General features: G+C 42.7%; 1 protein-coding gene across 1 annotated transcript in view; it reads right to left on the bottom strand.

The window, feature by feature from the left end:
* Positions 1 to 15,992, bottom strand: part of itpr1b (inositol 1,4,5-trisphosphate receptor, type 1b) — a gene marked incomplete at its 5' end in the record, with an annotated part of 169,701 nt that overhangs the window by 131,679 nt on the left and 22,030 nt on the right. The window contains 3 exons of the mRNA XM_080728342.1: positions 432 to 590; positions 3,845 to 3,931; positions 4,913 to 5,028. Coding sequence (XP_080584468.1) covers positions 432 to 590; positions 3,845 to 3,931; positions 4,913 to 5,028 — 362 coding nt within the window. The remainder of the gene's footprint in view (positions 1 to 431; positions 591 to 3,844; positions 3,932 to 4,912; positions 5,029 to 15,992) is intronic.

Here is a 15,992-nt window from a genome sequence, read left to right as displayed (position 1 = left end):
GCCTCCTTTTGTTATGGTGAAATGAACAAAGCATTTTGAGCAATACAATGGTTATATGTCACAGTTATTGGCCACGACATTGCAAGCGGCGCGAAGGCCAGCGGACCTTGGTCCTGCTCTTCGCGCCCGAGCACCGCAGACGCGAGTGCCCGCGAAGAGCGGGCCAGGGCCGGCCGCGCGAGTTACGAAGCCGGGGTGAATGCAATCGTTATATTTATGCCCAGGCCGTAAGGCCTGGGCAAGCGCACGATAAACGCATGAATGGAATGAAACGCGATGCAGGTGAGCTCACATTTCACCATAACAAAAGGAGTTAAAAAAAAAAAAAGGAGTTTGCTTTATCGGCGTTTGCCTTATCGGCGTTTGGCTTATCAGGACGTGCCCTTCTGAGGCACCCCTGGACCCACTCTGGGAAACCATGGTCTACTCACACTGTCTCCCAGGGAGCGCAGCTTGTAGAAGGGCTGAATGTAGAACCAAGAGCCCTCGTTGCCCGCCGAGTCCAAAGTCACCCTCATGGCGTTCTTCTCCAGCAGCGCAGGCAGACGTTTGTTCACTGTCAGGTACTTGTTGCTTTTTAAGTGCAATAGCTGTTCAGAGAAAGAAATAAACACACCTTTTAAATAACGCAGGCCTCAAGGGACTATGCACCACTTAAAATATCATGTGACCCCAGATTGTCTCACATTAATAAAAAAGTTTCAATTGTTTAAAATATATCACATTTTTAAAATAAGCTCTTCTCCCTTCAATGTTTGGTACTTATACAATGTTTGGTTATTGTATTCATTGATCTTTTGTTGTGTTAGGTTTATGTTGTGTGTGTGTTGTATTATGCATCTTGTTTTTGTTTCGTTTTTATTCATGATGCATCCGTGTACAGTATACATGTTATGCTGTTGCTGGCATACTGTAATTGTATTGTTTTTGTGATGTAATGAATAAAAACAATTGATAACAAATAAACAAAAACGAGAGATGGATGCACACAGTTTACCAGCAACAACGTTTCACCAGGTCAGCTGGTTTCATTAGGGTTTTAACCATCTCACACAGAGTCGCACTGGCTCTCATTTGGACCCAGCTCTAAGAATGGATGGTTGGAGCAGACCTTTGCCGACAACAGTAGAAGTTGTCATGTCAGCTGACAGCATAGCAGCGTCAGCAGGGTGGTGAAAACACAAACATCCATTAATAAATTCTCCCAGTGGGCAACCAGAGTGTGCTCTTTGCTGATGGGTCACTTCAATGGAGCACCCACACTGTGCTGGTAGGTCACCTCTATCTATGGCAGTGGTTCTCAAACTTTTCAGGCCGCGACCCCCCAAAATAATCATCTTTTAACTGGGGACCCCCACCACCACCACCACCACCACCCTGACGAGCACTAAGAGTTGAGGCATTACATTTTGTATAACATGTTTCTATATTGTGAAAATACCCTATCTACAGTACATGCTCACAATGTAGATCTGCTATTTTTAAAATAAAACATTAAGGATGTATCAATGTGATGTGCAGTAGGTGCAACAAAGCAGTGCCAGGAATTGATGGAATGATGGTGCAGATATCCTAGGACAACCACGGGAACTGGTTTATCTTGATTGGTGCTAGAGTGTTTGTTTACCGCAATGATTAATTTTAATAAAAACTTCCTTATTGTCACTTTAGTAAAGTGTAGAGAGTAAATACCCTCTATACACTTAAACTTTATGATGGTTTGTTTACTGTTGAGTGAGAAAACAACATTGCACATTAAGTTAATCATCTGGGGACCCCACAAAATAATTTGGGGACCCCCATGGGGGTTCTCACCACTGATCTATGTCGCACCCACCACAGTGCTGATGTCTCAACTCTTCATTTGCACAACAGCCAGATTAGTTCTACATGTGTGAGATGACGCTCCATATTCAATTACTCGAACCAACTACACGTATTATGATTTTTTTTAAACCAAGTTAATATGATATGCGCTGCATATATGAGATAAAACAATGAATATACTGCTAGGCAGTGACAGCTGAATCTATGGATGGCTTTCTAATGTGTCACCATCTCTGCATACTGTATGTACTGTAGGGCTCATACTCTTTTCATTCTTTGTAGCTTGTATAAGTGTTCTACATGTCAACCCACTATGTACGATGTATTGTACGTAGTGGGTGTGCCTTGAGATTTGGTTTTGACCCTTGTGGAGATGGAGCATTACGACTCATGTTCTCTGATACAATAACAACATACTTTATTTATAGACAGATGTTTCTGCAGCACCCACAAGCAGGCGATCGGATTGGGCATTGACAATTTCAGATTTGATTATCTGAAAATAGAAACAATTGCCCAACCATAATACTGTATACACAGTACTGGTCAACAGTTTGAAAACACCTTCTCATTAACATGTTTTGGCTGCTAAATAATTCCATGTGTCATTTCATAGTCATACACTATTATTTTACCAATTATCATTGTCCTCTATGTGGTTGCTCCAACATTAACATTGTACAGCAGGCCTGTATGACCATTCTTTCAAGGTTCAAGGTTGTACTTTATTGTCTCCACCAGCCGAAGGCTGAGGGAGAGTATGTTTTCCCCTCCGTCCGTCCGTCCGTCCGTCCGTCCGTCCGTCCGTCCGTCCGTGCGTCCGTCCGTCCGTCCGTCCGTCCGTCCGTGCGTGCGTCCTCGCAGTTTGTGAGCAGCTAATCTCAGTCACCGTTGGCCCGATCGCTGCCAAACTGAGCACACACACTCCCTGGATGCCAATCTAGAACCTCTGCCCCACATTTTTCAAATCAGCCTCATGGTGGCGCTATAACAGGCCGATTTGTGTGGCCTGGTTGTTACCAGCTAATCTCCGGCGCCGTTGGCCCGATCGCTGCCAAACTGAGCACACACACTCCCTGGATGCTAATTCAGAACCTCTGCCCCACATTTTTTAAATCAGCCTCATGGTGGCGCTATAACAGGCTGATTTGTGTGGCCTGGTGGAGACCTGTGCTCGGAAGAGCACTGCTTCTAGTTGTTACATCTTTTGTACAGGTGCATAAGAGTAAAACTTATTTTTGTTCGGCTTCCTTCAGACAATGCAGTGGTATATATGTACAGTATATTAAAAAACAGCCAAAAAAAAAAAAAAAAAAAACACAACACATCTAAGATAAAAAAATATAAGTAATAATGGCTTAGGAAAGAAAGAGTGCAAAAGGCAAAAGAGCAAAGAGAATGTAAAAAGCATCCTCGGCTGTACATGTGCATAAAGTTTGGTATATTGTATACACCACACATTCTTGGTAAGGATATATTACATAGTGGCCAATTAATCACATGTCTGTGTGCAAACCGTTACTGGTCAAATGAGCGGAGAATGATAACGCTCACCTTGTCAGTGACTGCATTGTAGAAGCTGTTAGAAGCATTATTTAAAGTCTCCCACTGATAGAAGAGACTCGTGCCAAACGTCATAAAGCATGGTGATGTGACAGGGTCATATTGAACCACGTCCATGTATAATATAATGACCTCCACTCTGCTGACCTAGTAGTTAAAGTACCTTATCATGTCGACGTTGTCGGGTGGAAACCTTGTATCTCCAAACACGTTAGTTTTGTATTTATCATTTAAAAAATGAACTAAACTAGTGAACACAGCCGATCTACAAGCACACAACGCCTCTCACCGCGAGGCGTTGTGTGCTTGTAGATCTGCTGTTTTCACTACTTTTGTGAGACTGCCTTGTATGATGAAGCAGGGCTTTACTTTGCGAAAAAAAATTACAAATTTGAAACTTGGAGATACAAGGTTTCTGCCCGACAGTGACGATGTAGGCTATTCCTTGTCGTACCTGAATGACATTTCCATACTGGATGACCGATCCCAGCAGCTTACGGTTCTCAGACTCATTTTGCTTCTTCTCCAAATCGGCAGCATGCTGAGAACATGGAGATGGAGGCGTTAGAATACAGTGACCCGTCATACTCGCACCGACAGCATTTACAGTTGAAACCCGGGAACCCAGCCAAACCCCAGCGGCGAGAAAGTATTGCACTGTACTTTTCCTCAGATTTTCTTGCACCACAAACCATGCTATTAACATTATGTAGCAGGCTAGCAGGCTAGCAGCCTTTGTTGCCCTTGGGAAATCAGATCAGTGGAGTTGTTGGACCTGGTGTTTTACTTGCATTTGATTTGCCACAGACAAACAGATTAAATGCTATGCTAACTAGCAGAGTCCCCCGCTTTTGTCCTGCCCTGGTCATTTCAATAGCATTCTATGGAGTGTGTCCCCAACCATAGTAAAGATGCCAGTATAGAGGGTATGCACATGCATAAAGTGAATGGCATATCGAGTGGCAAATCGAGTGGCAAAGTGAGTGGCAAAGTGAGTTTAACGTTGTTTAACACAATGTTTAACACAATTTTCTGTTTGGATGTGTGGGCTGTCAAGGCCAGAAAGTAGTTTTTTGCCACTCAGTAGGCGTTCCCGCATAACTAAAAATGATAAAAATGATGATGTCACGTGCAGTCGTGCATACCCCTATTATGAAATCTGACTCCATGGTGCAAAACAAAAGAATTAAGAGAGCAATGCCATTATGAGTTAAAAACTTTGGCCGCTTTGTGCAAAGATGTAGGCCAGATGTAGGCCACGCTTCTCGTCCCAGACAAAGCCAGATGTTGGAGCTTAGCTCCTTCCAGGAGCAACACTCAAAAAGATTATATTAATTTGGCGCTCAAGTTGGAGCTTATATGTAAACAGATCTCCTATACAGTAAATTATAGGCTACTAATAGATATAGAGATTTATCAGTAGTGCATTATAAAAATTAAAAGGTAGAGAAACTATAGCATGAATTACACAATAATCTCTCTACCTTTCCATTTTATAAGGTGTTATACAACACACACTCACATGGAGTTTGTTGAGGAGCACTGCGTCTGTGGTACTGTTTCCTCCTGGCTTGGCTGCTTTCCAGAACTGTTTCTGTGCAGAGTATCTGTTCATGGGACACAACTTGAAAAGGCAGTCTGGAAGGGGGGGGGGGGGGGGGGAGAAAAAAGGAGACAGAAAGGTTAGCTGCAAAGACCCAATATTTAAAAACAAAAAGAAATCCAGGTCCAGTCACTCAAGGTGAATTTTAAGTAAAGGGCCTTTATTGTATTTGGGCTAGAGACATAAAATACACCGGGAGTCTAGCCCAAATACATAATTTTTCATCTCTCCTGACAACTATGTTATATTTGTGAATATCTTATCTCAAACACACAGACCCTCAGGCTATGGGATACATGTCAGCAAGGCAAGAGTGTTATTAGCCAATCGGGCACACTCTGTCCATCTGCATCTGTACTGAATCCTCGTTTGTTATCGCGATGCCCCAGTTGCCTTAAAGTTAAAGCTCCAAACAGCCCAGAACAAATTGATTAGGGTCGTGCTTGGTCTTCCTCCTCCTCCTTACCATTAATCACCACGAAAGCGTGGGGTGGCTCAAAGTAGCTGACAGAGTACAGCATCTTGCAATGGGCCTGGTGTACAAGATACATTACACCTCCAAGATACCCATGGCCATGTACCTGACAAACTAATTCCTAAAGGTCAAGGATGTCCACGATCACAACACCAGAGGCAGCTCCACTAATCATGTTCAACCTATATTTAACACTATAAAAGGCTCTATTTCATTCTCCAGCTATACCACTAACATGTGGAACGCCCTTCCGCAAGCCTTAAAGGAGTGCAAATCCCTAGCCTCCTTCAAAATTGGAATGAAAAGTCACCTTCAGGCGGCTGCTACTCGAGACTTGTAAATAGACTAAGCCCCCATGTTTCCACCCCCCCCCCCCTTTTCTCCCTATTTTTCTGCTTTTGTAATTGATATTATCCTATGTAAAGTATTATGTTCTATCCATCTGTCTTTCAAGGTTATATGAGATACATAAAGTGGTTCCTGTGTAAATAAGCCGTAAAGCTTACTAGGATCTCCTTTTAGTTGACCTTGTACCAGTGATTTGTGCTGTCATGAAACTGCACTTTTTTGCTATTGCAAACTGCTAATAAACTCTTCAATCAATCAATCAATCAATCAATCAATCAATCAATCAATCAATCTGTCACATGGGATCTACTACTAGCCAATTACAGAGCTCCTGTCCTTTTGGCACAAGCTGGCTCCAAACTGAAATCCAAACATGTCAAACATCATAATCCTTGCATGTAAAAAGGATATTTTTCTCAACACAAGTTACTCAACACAACATTGTTGTGGTGAACTTGAAGTAGTATAAAGATCGCTGTCTGTCTCTTCCACGTAGCGCCTACGTCTAGTACATCAGTAGGCGCTATGTGGCTAGTACTGACATAGGCTAGCACCCTCTCTCTCTGAGTCATCATCACAGAGAGAGAGAGAGGAGGGAGAAAGACACACAGAGGGAATTACATCATTCAGTTTAGGCCCATGTCTGACAAACACCAACAAACATTTATAAATATTTATCGTTTTGGACGATTATGTAACCAACCAATGTTTACCTTGTAACTACCAAGTAGCATTCTGATTAGAATCTGTTCCCACTGTGTATAATCTGGATTGGGAACACTAGTGTACTGTACATCTTGACCATACCCATAATAATAATAATAAATATAGCTGCAAGCAGCGATAAAGTGGCCAAGGCAAAAGCATCAAGGGAAAGCAAAGAAGACATCAAAGAGAAACTAGAAGCAGTGTTCTTCCGAACAGGTCAGGTGTTTTTTTTGGCCTACTGGTGACATGTGAGAAGGGTGGCATCTGTTCCTTGGCCTAGTGGGAATGTGTGTGCAAAATCTCACACACATAGCAGGCTGCGTTTGAGACAATTTGTTCAAAAAGGAGCAATCCTGCAAACCTTGGAATTCAATTTTAGCCAATTAGATAGAATATGATATCGGACAAATCCGTCATGATCACATCACTGTAGAGATACTGTGTACTGATTTGTGTGATTTTCGGATAAAATTTGAAGGAGTAATATCGAAGAATGTGTTTTACATACTGTAAGTCTGCCTTCTGGTTGCGCTATAAATGGCAGATGTGAAAAATGCAGGGCACAGGTTTTTCCTTGGCCTCTGGGAAGTGTGCATACAAAGTTTTACACTAATCGGTGGTTATAGGTAAAAGCACTGTAATGTTTGATACTGATCACAACATAAGCTCTTATTGTGAAGTTGGAGATACACGTTATGAGACACCTTATTGTGACAAGCACTAGACCGGATGTCAGTTGATCGCCGGTACTCCTACAGAGAGAGTGAATAAAACAAGCTCCCGCGTTAAGCTGAAAGTTATATCTTGTACCTGTGTCTATTATTATATAGTTGGCTATAGTACACGTTGTATATAGACCATCACAACAAGCACAAATTGGCCTCTACACAACATGTATGCAAAAGACTGTAGGATTTGGGAACCACTTTGTCACGGGGCAGCCCGTGCCCTATAGACATATGCAATCTGCTTAAAGACATTGCACACACGCACGCACACACACACGTGTAGCCCTATGTATGGTGGATCCCTGTATGTGTGCTTCTTCCACAGAGCCTATGGGTGTCGGCCAATGGAGCCTGATGATTAGGTGCATTGGGAGCACCTGGCCAGTGCTCCCTGGCTCCCCATAAAAGACTGAGTGGAAAGCCAGTCTCTCTCTCCCTCCCCAGACGACAGCACCCTTTGTTTGTTCAGTTCCTTTGAGTTTACACTCTTTACAACACCCCACATCATACTTACCACACATACATGCATTGCTGACACTACTGATTACTGACTTACACACCTCATACTCTTGTAAATATGAGTTAACCCTTTTAGTTAATAAATTATTATTATTTATACCCCTACCATGTGTCCTCCTCAATTAGTCATTGCCTACGGGCCAGGTCGTGACAGTGCAAGTCAAACAGAACAGGGCTGTACCACTCCACTTAAATAGGGGTGGAGGTTGCCAATACTGTGGAGGAGGGGGGTGTTAGACAAAGACATTGAGCAAAGTTTTTCTAACAGCTCTGTACATGAATTCCAAGCCTGAATATGTAGTGTAAAACACTTTCACATTTATTGAAAGGGTAATGTATTCAGAGAGAGAGACTGTAAGCTGCTATATCAGCCATTTCAAGGTAATTGGTTTCCAGGTTAGTGGTAGGATCCACTCCTTTAAAGGGAGGCTGCAAACCAGGGCAACTCTGTTATGCTCAGTGAGAGTTGCAAGGGCCCCATAGCCTAGTGCAGTGTTTGTTATTTTTGCCTTTTTCTTGAGTTTTGCCTTTTGTTCCCGTTCCCGAGTTCTCTATTTTTAGATTGTTGGCTAAGTTTATTTTTGCCATTTTTGAATTTTGGGTTTCACTGTACAAAACTGCATGGTGGGGGCTGGATAAATAAAAATCTTAGCGAGACACAAATTGCTTATTATAAGCAGACATGGCAACCCAGGTACATTCAGAGCCCAGAACGCCAACTACTGACACTTTAATGCAAGGACAACAGGAAATCAAATGATGTTTTTCAGGACAGCTTTTTCAGCCTCCGCCTCTTTCAGGATATGAACAGGATAACAGGGGCGGTGCCAGGAATAACATGAATATATAGAGATAAATACTGAATAAAAGTACAAAGGTATTGGCATCAACTTGACATTTTTTGAAAATAGCAGATCTACAAGCTCACAATGCAATGCAACGCACGAGCATTTACTGGAGTAGCCTAGAAGTAAGACTATACAAGTGAAGTATAAAATACCTCAAAATTATACTAAGGATAGTATTTGAGTAAATGTACTCAGTTACTTTTACACCACTGGCATTGTAGACCCAGATGCTTGTGAAACATGATAAAGAAATAGTCATGCAATAGTATGAATTTCAGTTTATTTACACAAAGGATTTGCAATTGCAAAATATTATAGCAGCATTATTTTCTGTAAGTGGCTAGCAGAGTCAGACTTAACTAAACTTAAATTGTTTTTATTGAAAAACGTTGAGGGGAAGGCGGCTGGGGGTCAAAACTTGGAACTTTAGGGGCTCACATGGGGCTGCTGTCCTGTGGGCAGAGCAGACTATGGATTCCAATTGGGGGGTGTTGGAACCCAGCCAGCCTAGGTGGGGGAGGGAGAGAGAAATGAAGTGAGCTTCAGAATAATTACAGTGAGCCACAAGGTAGAGAAGAGGTGTTCAATCTGCCCCGTTCCACACAGTTCAGAATAATGAACCCACTTACACTGCCTTTCTTTGGCTTCAATGAAGCAATCTGGGAGCTGGTACTGATTGTCAGCTGATTGTCAGATGGGCTTCAGGTGTGAGGCTGAGCTTCCCCTGCATGGTTTGAAACAATAAATGAATAAATGAATGCACTCAAACATCATTACTTTATAAAGAAACTCAAAGTCATTACTTCAAAATCAAATCAAACTAGGAATGAGTGTCACTGCGGCTGCTTTTTCCTACCCATAACCATAGGTCAGACAGGATTGTGTCAGTCTTTCTGCAGGCTCGCCATCTTTCAGATTCAGTTCTAGGCAATAAACCTGGCCCGGATCAAAGAAAAAGGCCAAATGAATAGAAAAACAACAAATTCAAATAATCTGCTGCACTACAGGCTTGAAACAAAATAATTCCATTAATCTGCCCAACTAGGCATTGGCATTAAACTCAAAATACATCAATTCAATAATCAACGTTGCAGCTAACATACAAGCATTACATTCCAAAAGAAATCGTTTAACATTTAGATCCCAAAACCAACATAACATTTCAGAGCACATGGTCAGCTTACCAAGTCACATTGTTCCTCCATCACACACAGCTAGTGTATCGAGTGGATCGGGTAGGTATGGTCAGGTGAGGTAAATCTAAAAGCCAAATTATAGTATGGGTAAGTATAATGAATGAAACTGTTAGAAATTGAAATAGTTGTTAGAATAATGAACAGTGTACAGACCTGCAGCTGCTGCATAATGTAGCAGTGAGTAGCAGCAACCACCAGCACCATGCGGCTTCCAAACAATCTGAGAGGGGGGAAGTGGCCTCAACTCAACCACTATTTATACCCTTGCTTAAGAAGGTTGCCATGTTTGGTCGGGTTGCCATGTTCAGTTGCAGTACCAGGGTTTTCACGGCAAAATGTTGTAAAATGTATTTTAAATGCATGAGGTAAGGCTTGAACAGGGGACTTCTGGAATGATAGACAAAGGCCTTACCAGGTGAGCTATGCACAGCTCTGCACAGTGAGAAAATATTACTTTAAATGTTTGTTTTAGAAGCAGAAGAATAATTTGCATAAAACTTGCAATGTTGATTGAATTATTAAAAAAGCATGTTTCAATTTAAAAAAAATCCGATCTGAAAGATCTTTAGATATTGGTCCAAAGTTCATGTAAAAAAAGTTCCGTGCACGTGACGCGAAAGTTCCGGAATAAAAGCGGGTTTAAGTGTTTTACAAACTGCTCAAAATGGCGGAAAATCTAAGGGCGGAGCTTACTTAACAAAGACACAGATGTCTTCCGCTTGAGTCAAGGCACGCGTGTAAGCAAGTTGCATGTCTTCAAACGAAACGAGGCATGACTTATGACCCTTTAAAGTTTGAGTTTTCAAACGCTTCGTATAGCGCCCCCCTTTGGCCAATTGGAGTAAGATTGCTTTCAGTGATATTTGGACTAACCCTCTACATATTTGCCAAATGCCATGAACGTGTCACTTTGCATGTATGATTTAGAGGCAGAAGAATAATTTGCATAAAACTGCAATATTGAGTGAATTATTAAAAAATAATGTTTCGCTTTAAAAGAAATCTGCCGAGACAGATCTGACCGTATTGCTCCAAAGTTCATGTAAAAAAAAGTTTTGCGCACGTTACGCGAACATCCCAGGAGGAGATAGATTTTGACTGTTTTTCATATAATTCAAAATTGTGGGAGAAGTAAAGGTCAGAGGTCAAAAGTCAGAGCGTAAAGGTTGTTCGGCATGAGGAGACGCATAAGTGTATACAGGTTTCATTGCTGTACCTGAAACAGGGAATGAGCTACACCAGTTCAAAGTTGGCATTCTTCAAAGGCTTCCTACAGCGCCACCCTTTGGCCGATTGTTGCGAGCTTCGCGTTTTAGCCGTTTGGCATAGTCCTCTGCCATACTGCCGAGTTTCGTAAAAAGCGACTGCACGGTCTAGCCGCTAGAGAAAAAGTGGCGGAAGAATAATAGTAATGATGAAGTCCAATATCAATGAGTGGCCTTTTGCCACTTCGTGGCCTTGGCCACTAATAATGGATTGCATTTCTAAAGCAAGTTGCGAACTCAAAGCGCTTTACAATGGTCCATTCATTAGTACATTGGGAAGTGAAGTGGCGAACAGTCAACGCCAGCGTCCTCACTTCCCACATTCACACACCAATGGTGGCAACTGGCGAGCTAACACCATTGAAGGCAACGCGTGGTTCAGTGTCTTGCCCAAGGACACTTCGACATGCCACAGCCACCCCCCATGTCTTCATGTGTAATGTGGCTATCTGCTACCTATGGGGGACCTGATGAAGCTACGACAGGAGTAATAAAAAGCAGCTGGTGGTGTGTCCTGGTGAAAACGGGGCCAACTCCATGGCGTCTAGGGCTTAGCTGTCAGGAGGTGCTGGGGGAGAGAGAGAGAGAGAGATGGAAGGAGGAACTGGAGTAAGAGAGGCAGAAAGGAGGAGAGGAGGCCAGGGATCAATGGAGAAAATAGGGCAGTGGGAGAGCAGGAATGCGTCTGTGTATTAGGAAACTGGAGCGAGTCGAGGTGCGGGGAGAAGATGGAAGGTTAATGATCTAACGCATACACATTTTCTAATTTTACCTCATGCATGGACTAATGCTGAATTTTTTAATCACGTACATATGAACGCAATGCGTACATCAGCACGTGTGTGATCATTGGATCATTGTCTCAATAACAAGCAGGTGGTCAGACTGGTCACACGTCAAGACGACCTGCCTTACCTTACCCATCCAAAATGGCTAAAGTGGCTAAAAAAGAAAAGTCAATGCCAAATGCCGGGTTTTCAACAAAAATTTGACTGCTAAGTATTTATTTACTGAAGTCGGAGGTAAAGCCGTGTGTTTAGTTTGCGGGGTGGACATCTTGCGGGGAGCACTGCCTTTTGGCCCGGCCCTCATGTGGCCCCATGGAAAAAATATTTGCCCACCCCTGATCTAACGGGAGCATAGAATGATGATGATGATAAATGTATGTAATAGTAACGATGAGGATGCTTACAATTAACGTATGAGATAATCTTCAGGTATTCATTCAATGTAACAAGGCAAATCCAATAAAGCAGGGGTCTTCAACAGGGGGTCCGGGACCCCTAGATAGTCCTCAGATGTTACTACAGAGGGTCTGCCTTTGTGTGATAGAACCTTTTTTACATTAACCACTTAAACCCTAGCATCCCTATTCCGAGGAGAACTTTAGCCAAAAATAGCAGATCTACAAGCTCACAACACCTCAGACTATCGGCCATTTCTGGCAAAGAGGTTTGGTGTAGAGGGAAAAAAAGAGCAGACCAAGTACAAGGTGAAAGGTCAAGTTTACTAAGTATTGACAGTTTAAGTGGTGAAATGTCTGAAAATACACGTTAATAAGAATCCTGAAAGAACTTGTAATACAGCGTTGCAGCCTCACAGGTTCGAGTCCCGATCCTGACGACCTTTGCTGCGTGTCACCCCCCCCCCATCTCTCTCCCCGTTTCCTGTCAGCCTGTACACCTATCAATAACGGCAGAAAATGCCCCAAAAATATCTTTAAAAAAAAAGAAAGTCTATGGAGCTATCTATGAAATTTATGAAAAAGTTTAATCTGTGACACAATGTTATGCAATATGTAATGGGGGATCCCTGCTTCACCTTGGCCTGAAAAACGTTGAAGACCCTGCAATAAAGCAAAGCAAAGAAGGCAACCCAGCAGTGATAGTTCAGGCAGCCTATCGGCCGCCCTGTTAAAATGAACCCTGGCGCGTATTGTGGGAAAGTGCGGTTCGTTTGCGCAGGTGTGAACGCTCATCATATAACTCTGATGGACACCAAACAAACAAACTCTGGTCTGCCAAAAGAATGGGGTCTCGGTTCGCTGCCAAGTGCACCACCAGCAGTTCGGTTCACTGTAGTGATTATCAGGGTTTTGGTGTCAACAGGTCGCATACTTTAAATAGCGGTAGCTCCTTTCCCAGGGCACTGTGTGAGCATGGACTGCATACCGCTCGGTCCGCTACGCTTCTGCCTTTCAGCAGGAAGACACTAATTACTTGTACAGCAATAAACCCACAGCGCACACTTGTGCATGCGCACACACTCACACACGCAGACACACACACAGAAACAGGAGGCCGTAACTTTGTCTTTATAATTGTGCCATCCATCATCTGATGAAGTACTGATAGCACAATCAGTGTTTTCCAAGAACAAGAATCAGAGTCCTCTCTATTGTCACAACACAGGTTTACAGGTGTAAAACATTGGGGGAAATTGTGTATGTGTGTGTGTGTGTGTGTGTGTGTGTGTGTGTGTGTGTGTGTGTGTGTGTGTGTGTGTGTGTGTGTGTGTGTGTGTGTGCGTGCGTGCGTGTGCGTGCGTGTACAGTATATGCACACACACAATACTTCCCAGAGAGCTTTACACAAATATTTATATCAATTATTTTAAGCCTTCCTGGTGAATCATGACCATACAACCTTTGATTCTACTGAGAAAAAAGAAAAATAAATAAATAATAATTATATGATATACCCTATACTACATTTAATAAATACCCAATTTGTTTAGGGTTTTCAATGTATTCTTCTCACATAATCAAAGGTTTTGTGGTCATGATTCACCAGGATCCAGGATGGCTTGGTTCTATGCTTAAAATGATTGATATACATATTTTTGTAAATCTGGTATCATGGTATGATTCTTAGAGGCACCACAGTAAACCACACCCACTGTTATGCCTTGTTCACGCACGCACACACACACACACACACACACACACACACACACACACACACACACACACACACACACACACACACACACACACACACACACACACACACACACACACACACACACTTATATTTAGAGAGAGAGGGTGTGGGAGTGGGTATAAAAATACACATTCACTAGCTAACACACACATACGAGCACACCGTCAGTGCAATTACAATTTCACGGTGCTAGCCTCTCAGAGATCAGAGAGGAAGGAGCAAGGATTAAAACATACAGTCGAGCTAAGGCTCCCTGGGAACAGGTTTAAATAGCTTAAGTGGGCTATTAATACTCTACACGGATCTTAGGACTTTAGTCTTCTTCATGGTACACTTTCTGCAGATGGAGCCGAACCTGAATAACTTAGAACTGCAGTTGTTCTGGCTTCAGGCACCTGAAGAAGACTGATTCACTGTGAAAGCAAAGCAAAGGCTAAAGCCAATACCATCCATACCTGACTACTAGCAAACACAAGCACAAACACAATGCCTTTCAATATCATGTCTTTGCAATTCATTGTCTCCACCAGCCGAAGGCATGGGGGAGAGTATGTTTTCCCCTTCGTCCGTCCGTGTGTCCGTCCGTGCGTGCGTGCGTGCGTGCGTCCGTCCGTGTGTCCTCGCAGTTTGTGTGCACCTAATCTCAGTCGCCGTTGGCCCGGTCGCTGCCAAAGTGAGCACACACATTCCCTGGATGCCATTCTAGAACCTCTGCCCTAAATTTTTCAAATGGGCCTTTTCTAGCGCCACCTAGTGGCCGATGTCCGCAAAACACATTTCTGTGCACTACTCTTACAGATTTTGTCCAAAAATCCTACAAATCGGTAGGCATTATCTCGACAGTCATGTGATCGACACGGATGTGTCCGATTTTGCATATTCCATCCTGATTGGCTAAGATTGGCTTCCAAAGTTTGTAGGATTGAGCCGTTTTGAACAAAATGCCTCAAATTCCAAACGCAAAGTGCAATTATCATGAAATCGCGCACACACGTTCCCACTAGGTCGAGGAAGAAATGCCACTTCAATCAGCCTCATGGTGGCGCTATAACAGGCCGATTTGTGGTTTTACCTATAACTCCACCGATCAGTTTCAAACTTTGTAAGCGCACTCCCTAGAGGCCAAGGATAAACCTTTGCCCTGCATTTTTCACATCAGCCTTTTATAGCGCCACCTTTGGGCCGACTTATGTAAAACACATTTTTGGATATTACTCCTTCAGATTTTCTCCAAAAATAACACAAATCAGTACACAGTATCTCTATAGTCATGTGATCAAGTCTGATCCGTCTGATATTTCATATTCCATCCTGATTGGCTAATATTAGCTTCCAAAGTTTGCAGGATTACTCAGTTTTTGAACAAAATGCCTCAAATCATCAACGCAGCTTGCAATTACCGTGAAATTTGCCACACATATTCCCACTATGTCAAGGAACAAATGCTACCCTTTTCACATTGGCCTGTTATAGCGCCACCAGCAGGTAGACTTTAGCAAAATACATTTTTTGGAACACAATGCTTCAAATCATGCATGCAGCGTCCGATTGCCATGAAAGGTCTCTAAGGTGAAGAACATATGCCACCCTTTTTTACATTGGCCTATTATACAGTAGCACCACCAGGATGCACGGCCTGGTGGAGACCTGTGCTCGGAAGAGCACTGCTTCTAGTTACCCACTGTACCAGACAGTGCCACTAACGGGTTGAGCCTTAGATCTAAGTTCCCTATGCTTATGGTCAATAGGACAACTTATGTTTTCCAGTTGATGTTAACAAAAGAATTGTAAAAACAAACTGAAGTCTGAAGTGGGGTGGCCAATACATTCTGAGGCTGCATCAATTTCCCATGTTGTTTTGTGGATTGATTTAAGTGGGAGGACGTTCTGCTTGTTTTTAGTTATGTGTGTTACTGTTTCACATTATCAATGTTGTATTTTATTAAAAAATATATATATTGGCATCGGCC

This window comes from Nannobrachium achirus (assembly GCF_963921795.1).
Source record: "Nannobrachium achirus genome assembly, chromosome: 6".
Lineage (NCBI taxonomy): Eukaryota > Metazoa > Chordata > Actinopteri > Myctophiformes > Myctophidae > Nannobrachium > Nannobrachium achirus.
This window is presented reverse-complemented; position numbering and strand designations above follow the sequence as displayed.